The 14,639-nt window shown below is 43.9% G+C and overlaps 1 protein-coding gene and 1 long non-coding RNA gene across 2 annotated transcripts; one reads left to right on the top strand and one right to left on the bottom strand.

The window, feature by feature from the left end:
* Positions 1-241: 241 nt before the first annotated feature.
* On the bottom strand, positions 242-6,838 carry LOC144584206 (uncharacterized). The gene is made up of 2 exons (XR_013538317.1): positions 5,991-6,838; positions 242-5,306 (listed from the first exon to the last, which is right to left on the bottom strand). It is a non-coding gene; the product is annotated as an uncharacterized LOC144584206 (long non-coding RNA).
* A 1,286-nt stretch (positions 6,839-8,124) lies between these two features.
* Positions 8,125-13,877, top strand: LOC110069911 (uncharacterized). The gene is made up of 7 exons (XM_072978901.2): positions 8,125-8,294; positions 9,819-9,892; positions 11,409-11,542; positions 12,332-12,475; positions 12,812-13,036; positions 13,298-13,355; positions 13,659-13,877. The coding sequence occupies exons 1-6, from the start codon at positions 8,278-8,280 to the stop codon at positions 13,304-13,306; spliced, it is 603 nt and encodes a 200-aa protein (XP_072835002.2). The 5' UTR covers positions 8,125-8,277; the 3' UTR covers positions 13,307-13,355; positions 13,659-13,877.
* The last annotated feature ends 762 nt before the right edge of the window (positions 13,878-14,639 follow it).

Raw genomic sequence — 14,639 nt, 5'->3', positions numbered from 1 at the left:
GAAAGCTAAAATTTGTGCTCATATTATAAGCTACAGCACTATGCCACGAAGTGTTTCAATCAGTGATTTTTCATGAAGTGATTTTAAGTGATGAAAAAATACACTGTTTTGTTCTAACACATTTTGGGTTTATGAGGACTTCTACGGTCATAGGAAAACCTCTTTGCTGAGACCTCTGAATGTCTCTAAATGAATGTAAGGTATTATAACAGCATTTTATGGAGGAAAAGGAAGTCCTCCTTACCACCTCTCAAAGTACCTTTCTTCTATTTTCGGGGAAAGATTGGTCATTATTATTATTTTTAAAGAGAAAATGGCCTGATATGTCATGCTTCTGTTTGCATCAACATTTCTGAGATGAAACATATCAAAATGGCAAGGATTATTAGTCTCTATCAGGGCACATGATTTCCATGCAGAATGGGCCAGATTCTATCTTTCACATCTATAGGTAGGAATGAAAAATCTTCCAGTGTCCCAAATGGCACGCTCTGGGGCAAGGGACTTTGCCTGTGGAGCACCTTTGCCTCCTAACTGGAATAGCACGAGACGTAGTTTCCACGTTCTGCCTATCTGGATGGGGAGAGGGATGCCCTATAAAACAGGGGTTCCTCCCCCAATCAGACTCTTTTGAGGCTTGCAACCTGCTCACCCACCATCATAACCAGTGTAAGTTCTGCTGGTTGCCTCTGGGGCCAGATAGGAATGTATGACCGCTTGCTGATTGGCGGTTGTGAGTGGGGATTTTTTGCCTATCCCACACTGGCATTGGGTTTGGGGGCATTTTAAGGGTGTGGTTGTTTATGGTCAGAGGGAGACCACAGCTGCGATACAAGATATCTGCAAGCGGGATCTGAAGGCCTTAGGAATGGACCTTCTCAGTGGAGAATTCAACTACCAGCCCCCAACTCTGCAACCCACTGAACTGTTTGAAGCCCGAAGAATTATTCTTCATTTCTTGATGGGCTCATTTTAAGTCTTGGATCCCTCCTCTGCCTTTATCTCCGCAGATTTCATGCTGCTGTATTTCCAAGAACACATGTTCCTGAACTAAAAAGCCAAAAAGTGTGTCATTATGCAGATCCAGTGTCAGCATTGATCATCCTTTGGGAGCCCCCTGGACCGAACATTCCCACTCTAACATAATCTAAAAGTGCACAGAGATTTTTCCCTCCAAGCAGTAGTATCTAGAATCTGTTCTTCCAAGCAGCTTGGACTCATCCTTGTCTCCACAGAAAACCCTTCAACGCCAGATGGCATCGTGAAATATCGTCAATGTGTTTCACCAGCAGTAGGTGATAAGCCCATTACAACCCACCTTTGTAGGAAAAGGAACGGGACATGAATTACTTTACCCAGATTGTCCTCTGATGTGGATCTCTGTGTACTGCTTCTGGCTCTCGAGGGAGAGTTAAAACATCATTGCTAAAGTCTTAGGACCTCTTCTTCCAAAAATATTACTACAAAATACATTGTCAACTAAAGACCTTTAATGGTAGGATCTTTTGGAGGTCCAAAACTCATAGGATCACCATAGGTCAGAAGCAATTTGACTGCACAAAATAACAATGTTAACTAAATGACCATTAAGAATCAGAAAATCTCACAATTTATTCAATTGTAGGCAGACGATAGGAGAACTAAGAGTCCAATGCTGTGCTGGCTCAAAAGCCACTCTCTGCTTTTTCAAGAATCATCTTCTTCTGTGAACGAAGGTTTGTGTTTTTCTGCCACTAATCTTTGGTTCTCCTTTGTGGAAAAATGTACATCAAAAATGTAAAATAATACATACTGATGAATATTTTAAAAAATTGAATGACTGTAGCAGAAAAAAGCGCAAAAGAAATGTTCTACTCAGCACTAAGAGTTGTTCACAAGATCACCTAGGACCTGTATGTCATGAATTCCTCATGCCATCTTCTTTTCTTTAACCTCCAGGTTGGATTTCCTGAGGTACATCCAGATGGAACCCCTATACAGCTGTCAACCACTTATTTCCATTGAGTCTTCTGGTAAGTAGCCTTGAATTCTAAGAGGCCAGGCCAGGCCACGCCAATGGCCCTGGTTTCAGTCAAACACCTCCCACTAATTCTGCCACACACCTGCACTCTAGGCTAGGGATATTTAGAAAGAATTATAAAGGCATTCCTTGTTCCTCCTATCTGATCTCCGAGAGTCTTTTCTACTTGATGGACAGGTTGTTCCTATTCCAGAGGTCCTTATTAAGAAAGACATTGCTCTAGTCCTTATCTAGTCTGAGGTGGACACCTGTATCACTGAAGGGAACTCCTTTGAGATAGGGGCTGGTTAGAACTCTGAGGATGTTGGAGAACTGGAAATAGAAATGTTTGCACCCCAGGAAAAGTGGCACCATCCTCATGGAGGCACAGGTGCAAACACCCTTAAGAAAAAGGAGAATCTGGTTCCCTTCCCAGCAAAGAGACAGGGTATTCATGCTTTCAAAAACAAAAAGGAAAACAAAGGGGGCTAAAAGATGTTGCTGTTTTTTTTCCCTCCAACTCAGCAGCAGATTTAGGTGTAGCTTTCAGGGCCTTCTAAATTTTGACAGGAAAAGGTCTGGCTGCCTTGTCCCAGTGATGGCCCTGGGAAGTTCCATTTCATCCCACTGAAAAAGCCCAGTAAAGCCCTTATATTGAAAAAAAAAAAAAAACCTGGCTCCGACATGATGTCCTTCTCCATTTTCAATAGAGGAACGTCTCCAAAACAGAGACTTTGAGGAGCAGCCGAGATCCTCTGCTGTCATGGTGAGATCAAATCTGTTAGACGGTTCATTTGAACGTCATCTTAGATTTACAAAAGACAGCCCAAATTTACAATGCACCACCATCTCCAGTTTTTATCCGACACCATTATCTGCTACACACCATAGATATAGATGTGTTCTGGGGAGATAAAAATGGTGGAGAAGAGACTTAGAAATATAAAGGAATATGAAATACTTTGCCATTAGGTTAAACCTAGGATTTCTTGTAGTGATAATGGTAGGAGGATCTCCAGAGCAAGCCAAGAATGAGTGGGTTACCAAGATTGGATGGTTGAACATACAGTAGAAGAGGAGTGTGAGCCCTGGGCGGGAGTGGAAGAATCAGGGAGATAGCTGAGTGGGGGACAATGATGAATTCAGCCAATCAGTGTAGCTGAAACAATGAAATGTTTTACATGAAATGCTGTTGTTAGCACAATTGCCCACATTTCCCAAATGTAGGATGACTTCTGCTTTAAAAATTGCTTTTAACTTACTTGTACCTTTTTGATCACAAAGCCTGCCCATTTATTTTTCCTGGATGTGTCCTTCTCGAAGGGGGGGGGGGGAAGAAAAAGTTTGCAGAAAGCAACTGGTTTGGAATCTCTCTTTTATTTTATTCTTTTGTACATGCTGCACACATGGAATCTCATATCTAGTTTACAAGGAACTAGCTACAAAAATTACCGGCTCCTGTCACAGATTACGTTTTGGATTACATGCAAGGAAGTGATCACATATTTATTTCTTTAAGCACAATGCATCACAGTTTTGAGTTAGCAAAGTTACTTTGTAGGAACATTTTAAGCTATTATTTGAAAGGTCATGGTGGGGATATTTTCTGGTTCTATGACTCGCTTTTCTCAATGACCTGCAAAGTGATGCAATGGATCTTCTAATGTGTATGGCTGAACACAGGGGGCGAATATCATAATGGAAAGAGGTGCTAAGAGGCCACCATTTGACCACTGGAAAAGGGGCGCAAAGAGACCTCCTTTTGACCATTGGAACATCAGGTGGGCCAGCAGGAAGGAGACAGCTTTTAAGAAAGTACGCTGGGAGAAGGCGAGAGACAAACTGCTGTGCCCAAGGAGGAAGGTGAGATGGGTGGATTCTCCCGCTTTGACAAGAGGACAACTCTGAAGGTGGACTGCAGGTCCATTAGCAGCTTGGCCTCTCCATCACTTCTGCCCTGGGTTCAGAGTCTCTGTTTTGTGTGTATCTCTGTGTGCCCAAGGAGAACTGTCCTCTGCAACTCATGGATACGGGTAAATATTTCCCCTCCCCTTAGAGTATTGCTAAGGAAAGGATGGAGTTGCAGTTGACAGACTTCTCATCCCCAAAAGACTGGGTTTTCGGGTTTAACTGTACAGGATCTGAATAGGATTTGTCTAGACACACATTGAAAAGCCTTGTTTCTCTTCTTGTGATTGCAAGACCTGAAGTTTGAAAGAAGCCGCCCCCTTTGCACCCTTCGCCATAAAACCCATAGACCCCGTAAACCTCGTGTTCATCCTTTCCCCCACCCAAATCCTGCCCTTGTCCCTCTCCCCGAATCAAATCCTTCTCTTGTCCCTTTCCCCGAGGTAGACCCTGCCCTTGTCCCTCTCCCCGACTCAAATCCTCCTCTTGTCCCTTTCCCCGACCTAGATGCTGCTCTTGTCCCTCTCCCTGAATCAAATCCTCCTCTTGTCCCTTTCCCTGACCTAGATGCTGCTCTTATCCCTCTCCCTGAATCAAATCCTCCTCTTGTCCCTTTCCCCGACCTAGATGCTGCTCTTGTCCCTCTCCCACTTTCCCCCCTCTCCTTAGAGTATTGCTGAGCAAAGGATGGAGTTGCAGTTGACAGAATTCTCATCCCCAAAATACTGGAATTACGGGTTCAACTGTACAGGATCTGAACAGGACTTGTCTACATACCCATTGAAAAGCCTTGTTTCTCTTTTTGAAGGATGAAGGACTTGAAGGATGAAGGAAAATGCCCTCTTTCCCCTCTCACCCATAAACCCCATGTTCTTCCTCTCCCCAACCCCAATTCTGCTTTCCCCCTTCTATCCAACCCACAAACCTCTCTTGTCCCTTGGTCCAAACCACCCCCTCTTCTTTCACTTCTGCCCTTACCCTTGTTTCAGCTTCTCCCCCTATTTCAAGAGGACCATCATCACCCACATCTCCAAGGTGAGGGAACTTTTCATTGATATCATATGCTCTAGTGGGCTGTTTTTCTTTCTTACAGGGTTCGCGAAACAGTCCTATCCGAAATGAGACCCACGTTCTTCAGCAGAAGCATGAGGATATTCACCAGTCACTCATTTGATAGGCTAGTGGGGAAAGTCCTTGATCTTAAAATGATCAAAAGCTAGTTTTAAAGGTCTCTCCCAGTTTACAAAATAGTCCAATAAACATAATGTTGACCTCTTGCTTTAACATAAAGAACGTTTGTGGATATGATGAGATGATCATTGGGAAATGTAAGTTGACCAGAAGTAAGATGACTTCCTCTGCTGGGCTTATCCCAAAAAGATTCTTGAACTTGAATATTCTATAACAAAAGAAAGGGGAGTTTATTCTTATTTTGATGGAGCTTTCTCCTTTCTCTTTTCCTTACAGCACCCTGACCCCAAGATTTCCCCTCAACTGAATTCCATCACATTGTTCTTCAACCCAAGATCATTGCCCTCCAGCTTCCCCCTCCTATATTGAAACAACCATGGAAAATTAGGAAGTGCTTTCGTTCATTGTTTCCTCCTTCCCTTCCCTTCCTTTCTGTCTCCCTCACCTCCCATCTCCTTTCAGAAATATGTCTTGCCCGGGAAGATTATTTTTGTTGTAGGATATAGAGTACAAACAACTCCCCTCAATAGATACAGATTCATTTAATTCCATTTAATGTATGTGTAAATATTTACTATTCCATTATTAAACAAATTATTGATACTATATTTTGTATTTATAAATTCTATTCATTGTTTTTATTATATTTAAAATATTAAAATCTCCTATGTAATGTGCATTAAAGTCTATTCAGTTCTTTCTTCATATAAGTATATTTAAAGTGGTCTGTCATTCCAGCTATGATTACATTAGTCAAGCTTATCTGTAATTCCTGGGTTCCCAATCTGTGGTTTGGGGCCTCCAGAGAGGTCATGAAGTGTTTTCTGCGGGGTCACCCTGGTTCTTTTTAATAGCAATTATTTTTATGTTTATTATATTAACTATGGCATACCCAGAGCTGGTTTGTCTTAGTCCTCCTGGCCTGCCAATCGGCCCATTTTCATCCAAACTGGATTTGCAGGTCATCTGGAGTCCTTTGTTCTTTCTGTATCCCTTCCGGGGGGGGGGGGATTTTCCCTTCATGCCTGTGAAATATAAATATAAATATAAAATGTAGGACATATAGTATAATAAACCACCTTCCAAATAGATCTAGATTCCTTTTTTAGTTTAAAATATGTTTTTACTATTCCTTTATTTCACAAATTATTAGTACCATATTTTGTATTTATAAATTCTATATAAAATATTAAAGTCTTCTATATAGTGTACGTTAAATTCTACTCAATCCTTCCTTTATATATATTTAAAGTGATCTGTCATTACATTAGTCAAACATCTATTTAATTCATGGGTTCCCAACCTACAGGATTGGACCCCCAAGGGGGTCATAACTTGTTTTCTGAGGGACGTGGTTCTTTTTAGTTGCAATTATTTTTACTTCTGTTATGTTGAATATGGCATAACCAGCGCTGGTTTGTTTTAGTCCTCTTGGCCTGCCGATCAGCCCCTTTTCAACCGAACTGGAATCTTTTCAGGGGGGTGGATTTTCCCCTCATGCCTGTGCATGGTTTCCAGCCCCTTCCAACGATGCGCTCTGGATCGTTTCTCTCTGCTCCTCCATGTCCACCTTTTGGGGGACTGAGGTCAGCTTTTTGGACGGGAAGGCTGAGCCGCCTCAAAGAGGGCCTGGACGAGGCGAGCGCAGGATGCCTGCCAGAAGGCTGACCCCCCTCAAGATGGCGGCGGGACTGAACCATTGTTGCTGCCACAGCCGTGGGCCCTTTCTCTCCACCTGAGTCTCTGGCTCTTCTGGGTGGGATGATGGAGTCACAGGGAAGGGAGACCCCTCCGGGTCCCACCCAAGCCATGGAGGAGGAAGGCAGAAGGGGAGGGAGGAGAACTGGGGTGGGCCCTTGTGAGGGGGGAGTTGATTTGGGCTTGAGGGGGGAGGGGCTCTTCACTGAGGGGGAACTTTGTGTGTGTGTGTGTGTGTGTGTGTGTGTGTGTGTGTGTGTGTGGGTGAGACATGAAGGGTCGTTTCCTCACCCAAAAATGTACAGGAATCTCAAAGTGTACTGACCTTTTCTTCTCATATTTTATCTGGTAGAGGCAGATTTACAGCCCCCCACAATTATTTATTCTTACATTAAATATTAATATTTTAGGGTAGAACTCTATTCTGAAAAAAAAAATTAAAGTGTTTTCCTTTCCCCATTAAAAATGCCTTTTTTACACACATGTGGGGGTGGGGTGGGGTCACAGGTCTCTTGGCTGTTTATAAAAAAAGGGGGGGTGCTTGTTGAAAAAATATTCAACTACTTTTATTTCATAGACCAGGCTTGTCTGCTGGCATTTTCTTGTGAAGTCTCAGTTCTGCAGCTCCAACTCATTGGGGACTCAGGAACCATAATGGTTCACAATTTTCTTTACACAGAAGTGCAATATTTCCCCAAGTCTGCAAAGCTATGTGGGTAGCCATGAACCACAGACTATCACCCCCCCAAAAAAAAACAACCCCAAACTGGATTGCTGTTTGTTTTTTGGGTTTTGCCACCTGGGAGGGCAGCCACTTACCGTTTCCTCTCACTGCCCCATCATCATCATGTCTTGTCTTGAAACTGCCATCATGCCACCATCTTGAAAAGGCAGGGGTTGCAGCTCCTTGCCCTGAAGTTGAGCCTGCTTCCTCTCAAGATGGTGGCCGTGGAAGGCCTTCCAAGACAAGGCATGTAGGTGTTGGGAGTACAGTTAGGGGGAATAGCTTTTTTAACTAAGAAGATCATATGGAAAATACTTCTCTGCCCCCCTTCCTTCTCAGCACTTTATCCACATTTAGGACAGTAAAGGAGAACGGGGGGGAGGGGGGAGAAGACACCAAATGTGGACTTTTCATGCTGATAGAAAATTTGTACTCCATTCAGTCTGTCTAAGGTTGGGGGAGACCACCCCTCCCAGTGGGTGGGAGCCTTAGCAGGAATCTTTTATATGCTCCCTTTAAGCCCCTGGTAAGTTATGTAGCTGAAGGAAGGTGAGAGAATGGGGCTAGTAGTAGTAAGACAAGTGGACAGGCTTGCAAATACTGTATTTGGGATTTTTAGATCAGGCTGATGTGGTTACAGAGCTGATCAGATGACTGCCAAGGATGATGCAGTTTGGATGCTCCAAAGCCCAGAAACTTCCCTGAGCTACGCCTGGAAAGGGATCCAAAAGTACACCAGAATCCCCACTTTGAACTGATGGCAGAAAAGAGGAGGTTAGTATCTTCCCTTCCTCTAGTTTTTATTTGCACCTTCCCTTTAACTAAATTAGGGCCTGTGAAGTCATTTCAGACTTATAATAAGCCTTCCCAGGGTTTTCTAGGTACGTACAACGTGTTCAGGGTGGTTTAGCCAGTCCTCCCTTTTGGTGACACTCTGAGACCATGACGTTAGCTCAAGGCTACACACAGGTTGGATGTTATCCCAGGAGGCACAGTGTGGGGGGCTATTCAACTACCAGCCCCCAACTCTGCAACCCGCTGAGCTGTGTAAAGCCTCACTAACTATTTTTCCTTTGGTTGTTGTGGGTTTTTCGGGCTGCTTGGCTGTGTTCTGCAGGTTTTTCTTCATAATGTTTCGCCAGTCTCTGTGGCCAGCATCTTCAAGATGCCAGCCACAGAGACTGGCAAAATTTTAGGAAGAAAAACCTCCAAAACCCGGCCAAACAGCCCCCCCCCCAAAACCCCACAACAACCATTGGATCTTGGCCATGAAAGCCTTCAAAACATATTCTTCATTTTGTTGATGGGCTCATTTCAAATGTTGGATCCCTTCTATATCGTTGTCTCCACAGGTTTCATGCTGTTGTGTTTCAAAGAAGCGCACACCTTCCAGAATTAAAGGGCTAAAAAGTTTGTCATTATGCAGATCCCAGTGTTAGCATGGGTCATCCTTTTATAGCCACATGGCCCTAACAAACACACTCCAGCATGGTCCAAAAGTACATGGACATCTCTTCTCCAAGCAGTAGCATCTTTGATCCCTTCTTCCAGACTCCAGTATGGAGTCATCATTGTTTCCCCAGAAAACCCTCCGTCACCATAGGGCATTGTGAAACATGGTTAGTATATGCCACCAGCATTATGATCTGCCATTACAGGAAAAGGAACAGGACAGGAATTACTTTGCCCAGGCTGTCCTCTTGATGTGGATCTCTATGTGTTGCTTCTGGCCCTCGAGAGAGAGTTAAAACATCTTTGCTAAAGTCTGAGTCTTAGTTCCTTTTCTTCCAAAAATATTATTACAAAATATAGTGTCAGGTAAAGACTTTTAACTGTATGCTCTTTTGGAGGTCTAAAATACATAGGATCACCCTACATCAGAAACAGTTTGACTGCACAATATAATAGCAGCAACAATGTGGACTAAATGACGATTAGGAATCAGAAAGTCCCACAAGTTATTCAATTGAGGAGAGATGATGGAAGAGCTAAACGTCCAATGCTGTGCTGGGTCAAAATCCACTCTCTGCTTTTTTGAGAATCATCTTCCCCATGAATGAAGGTGTCTGTTCTTCTGCCACCAACCTTTCATTCTCCTTGGGGGGAAATGTACATCACAAATATAAAATAACATATATTGATGTATTTTTTAAAATGAATGACTAGTAGAAAAAAGTCCAAAATAAATGTTCTCCTCAGCACTAAGAGTTGATCACAAGATCCCATAGGATCTGTATGTCATGAATTCAGGGCATCTGACCTGCATCCTCATGCCATCTTCTCTTCTTTAACCTCCAGGTTGAAATTATTGAGAGACCTCTTGATGGAGCCCCTACAGAACTGTCAAGTACTTCTTTCCATCAAGTCTTCTGGTAAGTAGCCTTGAATTCATGCAGGAAAAGTGGCACCATCCACAGGGAGGCACAGGTGCAAACACCCTTAAGAAAAAGGAGGAGGAGAATGGGGTGCTTGCCCCACCAAAGAAACAGGATGTTTATACTTTCAGAAATAAAAAGGAAAGCAAAGGGGGACAAAAGATGTTGCCATTTTATATTCCTCACACGCAGCAGCACCTTTAGGTGTAGGTTTCAGAGCCTTCTAAATTTTGACAGGCAAAGCCCTGGCTGCCTTGTCTGAGTGACAGTCCTGGGAAGTTCCATTTCATCCCACTGAAAAAGCCCAGTACACTCCCTGTATCAAAAGGAACTTGGTTCTAAGAAGATCTACTTCAATTTTGACAGAGGAACATCTGCAAAACAGAGACATTGAGGAGCAGCCGAGGTCCTCCACAATCTTGGTGAGATAAAAATCTATCAGATGTTTCACATGAAATAATCTTTGAACTTCATCTTAGATTTCCTAAAGAACCCCCACATTTACAATGTTTTATTTCCAATAGTGAACTCATGAGACTGCAGCATCCATGGGCATTTAGTACATCATGTGAAGGACTTTTACCACCATCTTTTCTTACATGCTCTGCCACAAAGGGAAACACTAGTTGGGGTTCCAGGCAGACACCATGTCGAAAACTCGACAGACTGTGTCTCAGTCCATGTGGACCAAGGAATATTATCTGTAACCTCAAGTCACTTTCAACCTCTGGAGACCCACATAGGGTCTTCAAGGTATCTAAGATGTTCAAGGAGTGGTTTTATTGGTGCCACCATCATTACCACCTCATGAGTATACATAGTTTAGATGGGATTTGACCCCTAGTCTCCTGAGTTTCTTGTAAGATCACTGTTATGTGCTAACCCATGATAGAGAGGTATTCTGGGGAGATTAAAATGGCAAAGAGTGAAATGGCGAAGAGTGAAGAGATTTAATATCAAGGATTATGAGTAGAATAGGAATACAGAAGCATAGGATGATGGCCTAGAATGAGTCAGATTACCAGTTCACCTAACCTGGTATGGCAGCAGTTCTCCAGGGTTTCAGGAATGATTCTTTTTGAATCCTACTTCGAGGTTCTTAGTGGTCTCTTGTGGCCTCTCTATCCTTCCTCGATGTGTCTTTCTAGAAGAGAAAAAAAGCAGCAGAGATATTTTGCCTAAATTGCAGAAAGCATCTGGTTTGGAATAGCTCTTTCTCTTGTACTTAGCTAAAGGCATGGAATCTCATATCCAGTTTGCAAGGAACTAGCTACAATAATCACCGGCCCCTGTCACAGATTACGTTTTGGGTTACATGCAGCAAGCAATCATGTATTTATTTTTTTTAGCAGAATGCACCACATTTTTGAGTTACCAAAGTTACTTTGTAGGAACATTTCAAGCTATTATTAGAAAGGTCATGGTGGATATTTTTTCTGGTTATATGACTTGCTTTTCTCAATGACCTGCAAAGTAATGCAATGGATCTCTTACTTTGTCTTGCTGAACACAGGGGACGAATATCAGAATGGAAAGAGGCCACCTTTTGACCACTGGTGTCTCAGATGGGCCAGCAGGAAGGAGAACAATTTTAAGAAACAACGCCGGGAGAAGGCAAGAGACAAACTGCTGCGCCGAAGGAGGAAGGTGAGATGGGGTGAATTCTCCCACTTTTAACAAGATGACAACTCTGAACGTGGACTGCAGGTCCATCAGCAGTTGGGCCTCTCCATCACTTCTGCCCTGGTTTAGGAGTCTCTGTTTTTGGGTGTGTCTGTGTGCCCAAGGAGAACTGTCCTCTGCAACTCATGGATACGAGCAGTTCCCCCCTCCCCTTAGAGGAAGAAGGAGCCCTTCTTCCAAGCAGCATGGAGTCATCTTTGTCTTCCCAGAAAACCCTCCAACACCAGGTGGCACTGTGAAACATCATCAGTGTGTGCCACCAGTAGGAGGTGGTAAGCCCACTGGGACCCACCCTTGTAGAACAAGGAACAGCCCATGTATTACTTGATTCAAAGTTGTTCTCTAATGTGGATGTGTCCTTCTTCAAGGGGAAAAACACCTGTGATATTTTGCAAAAATTGCAGAAAGCTTCTGGTTGGGAATAGCTCTTCCTCTTGGACTTGGAGGCAGACGTGGGATCTCGTATGTAGTTTGCAAGGAACGAGCGACATCCATCATCAGCCCCTTTCACAGGCTTTATTTTGGGTTACCCAGGTCCAGTGGAAGCGCAGCAAGTGACCACACACACGCACACGCACACGCACAAGCACAAGCACAATGCATCACATTTTTGAGTTAACAAATCACTTTGTGGGGAGGTTTCAAAGTAACAGAAAGTTCATGGTGGATATTTTTTCTGGTTCTATGACTCGCTTTTCTCAATGACCTGCAAAGTAATGCAATGGATCTCTCACTTTGTCTTGCTCAACACAGGGGACGACTATCAGAATGGATAGAGGCATTAAGAGGCCACCCTATGACCACTGGAGTCCAAGATGGGCCAGCAGGAAGGAAAACAATTTTAACAAACGACGCAGGGAGACAGCAAGAGAAAAACTGCGGTGTCAAAGGAGGAAGGTGAGATGGGGTGGATTCTCCCTCTTTGACAAGAGGACAACTCTGAAGGTGGACTGCAGATCCATCAGCAGGTTGGCCTCTCCATCACTTCTGCCCTGGGTTCAGAGTCTCTGTTTTTTGGTGTGTCTGTGCACCCAAGGAGAACTGTCCTCTGCAACTCATGGATACGGCAGTCCCCCCCCCCCCCTTAGAGTATTGCTAAGGAAAGGATGGAGTTGCAGTTGACAGAATTCTCATCCCCAAAAGACTGGGTTTATGGGTTCAACTGTACAGGATCTGAATAGGATTTGTCTACATACCCACTGAAAAGCCTTGTTTCTCTTCTTGTGATTGCAGGACTTGAAGGATGAAGGAAAATGCCCTCTCTCCCCTCTCACCTGTAAACCCCATGTTCTTCCTCTCCCCAACCCAAATCCTGCTCTTCCCCCTCTATCCAATCCCCAAACCCCTCTTGTCCCTTGGTCCAACTCACCCCATCCTCATTTGCTTCTGCCCTTACCCTTGTTCCAGCTTCTCCCCCTACTTCAAGAGGAGCGCCATCTCCCACATCTACCAGCTGAGGTAACTTTTCATGGATTTCAAACCCCCTCTAGTGCAGTGGTCACCAACCTTTTTGGGACAGCAAACTGGTTGGGGTGGTTGGGCTCCGTGTGGGGTTGTGTGTTGCGCTCGCCCCCCCCTCGAGCAAGCAAGGGGTGGGGGGACTGTGGGGCGGAGATCCATCTCCACAGCCCAGTTCCAGGAAGGCCACGGACTGGCACCAGGCCACGGACCGGGGGGCTGGGGACCCCAGCTCTAGTTAGCTATTTTTCTTTCTTACAGGGTTCGTGAAACAGTCCTATTGAAAATGAGACCCACGTTCTTCAACAGAAGCATAAGGGTATTCACTAGTCACTCATTTGATAGGCTAGTGGGGAAAGTCCTTGATCTTAAAAGGATTAAAAGCTAGTTTTAAAGGTCTTTCCCAGTTTACAGAATAGTCCAACAAATATAAGATAGATCTATTGCTTTAAAATCAGGAATTCTTGTGGATATGAGGAGATGTAGGTTGACCAGAAGTAAGATTACTTCTTCTGCTGGGCTTATCCCAAAAAGATTCTTTAACATGGATGTTTTGTAACAAAAGAAAGGGGAGTTTATTCTTATTTTGATGAAGTTTTTTCCTTTTCTCTTTTCCCTACAGGCAACATGACCAGAAGATTTCCTCACAACCAGATTCCATCACATTGTCTTCAAGATCATTGCCCTCTGGCCTGTCCCTCCTGCATTGAAAAAAAACATTCCTTGTTTCCCCCTTCCTTTATATTTCTCTCACTTCCTTGGATACTATTATCGTAGGATATAGAGCAGTGGTGGCGAACCTTTTTGGTTCACATGCCAAAACTGGGGGGGGGGGGGGGAAGCAGGTGGTATGTCGCCGCTGCTGGACCCAGAAGTGATGGCGGCGGCGGACCGCAAGTGGCAGCAGAAGCCAAGGAGGTGCCTCAAGACCCCACTCTGGATCTGCTGCCACCACCAGGGTCTTCTACACATGCACTCGATGAAGCCCTTACAGGGGTGTTGTTCTCCTCCACCTCCTGCCTGCCTCCAGCGCTGCCCCCTTTTCCTCTCCAGCCCCACCTGGGACTTTGTCCCTTTAAGGGAGGGAGGCAGAAGGCAAGATTTTCTTTGTTTTCATCCACTTGCAGGATTCAAGGGAAGGTAGGATCTCCTTACTCCTCCCCCTACACACACATACACCTTCTCAGGTTTGGCTGTGTGGGGCAGGGGGAGTAGCGATCTGGTGACCTATGGCTCGCATGCCGGCAGAAAGGGCTCTGCGTGCCAGTTGTGCTGTCGATGATATAGAGAATAAGCAAACCCCCCACCAATAGAAACCTACTGCTTTTATTCCATTTATAATATGTTAAATGTTATTTGGTAGTACATTATTAAACAAATTATTGATATTGTATTTTAATTTATAAATTCTATTTATTGTTTTATTATATTTAAAATATTAAAGTTTCCTATATAATATACATTAAAGTCTATTCAATCCTTTCTTTATGTATATTTAAAACGGTCTGTCATTCAAGCTATGATTAAATTAGTCAAGCTTATCTGAAATTCATGAGTTCCCAGCCTGGGCATCAGAACCCCAAAATGGTTATGAAGTGTTTTC

Source organism: Pogona vitticeps, chromosome 8 (assembly GCF_051106095.1).
Source record: "Pogona vitticeps strain Pit_001003342236 chromosome 8, PviZW2.1, whole genome shotgun sequence".
Taxonomy (NCBI): Eukaryota; Metazoa; Chordata; class Lepidosauria; order Squamata; family Agamidae; genus Pogona; species Pogona vitticeps.
Note: the sequence above shows the minus strand (reverse complement) of the source record. Positions and strands in the feature narration are given on the sequence as shown.

Bases quoted from the DNA above. Each gene is read 5' to 3' on its own strand.
- LOC110069911 (XM_072978901.2), top strand. The intron at 9,893-11,408 runs GTAAGTAGCCTT...TGCTGAACACAG, and splicing joins TCTTTCCATCAAGTCTTCTG to GGGACGAATATCAGAATGGA. The intron at 12,476-12,811 runs GTGAGATGGGGT...TTGTGATTGCAG, and splicing joins TGCGGTGTCAAAGGAGGAAG to GACTTGAAGGATGAAGGAAA.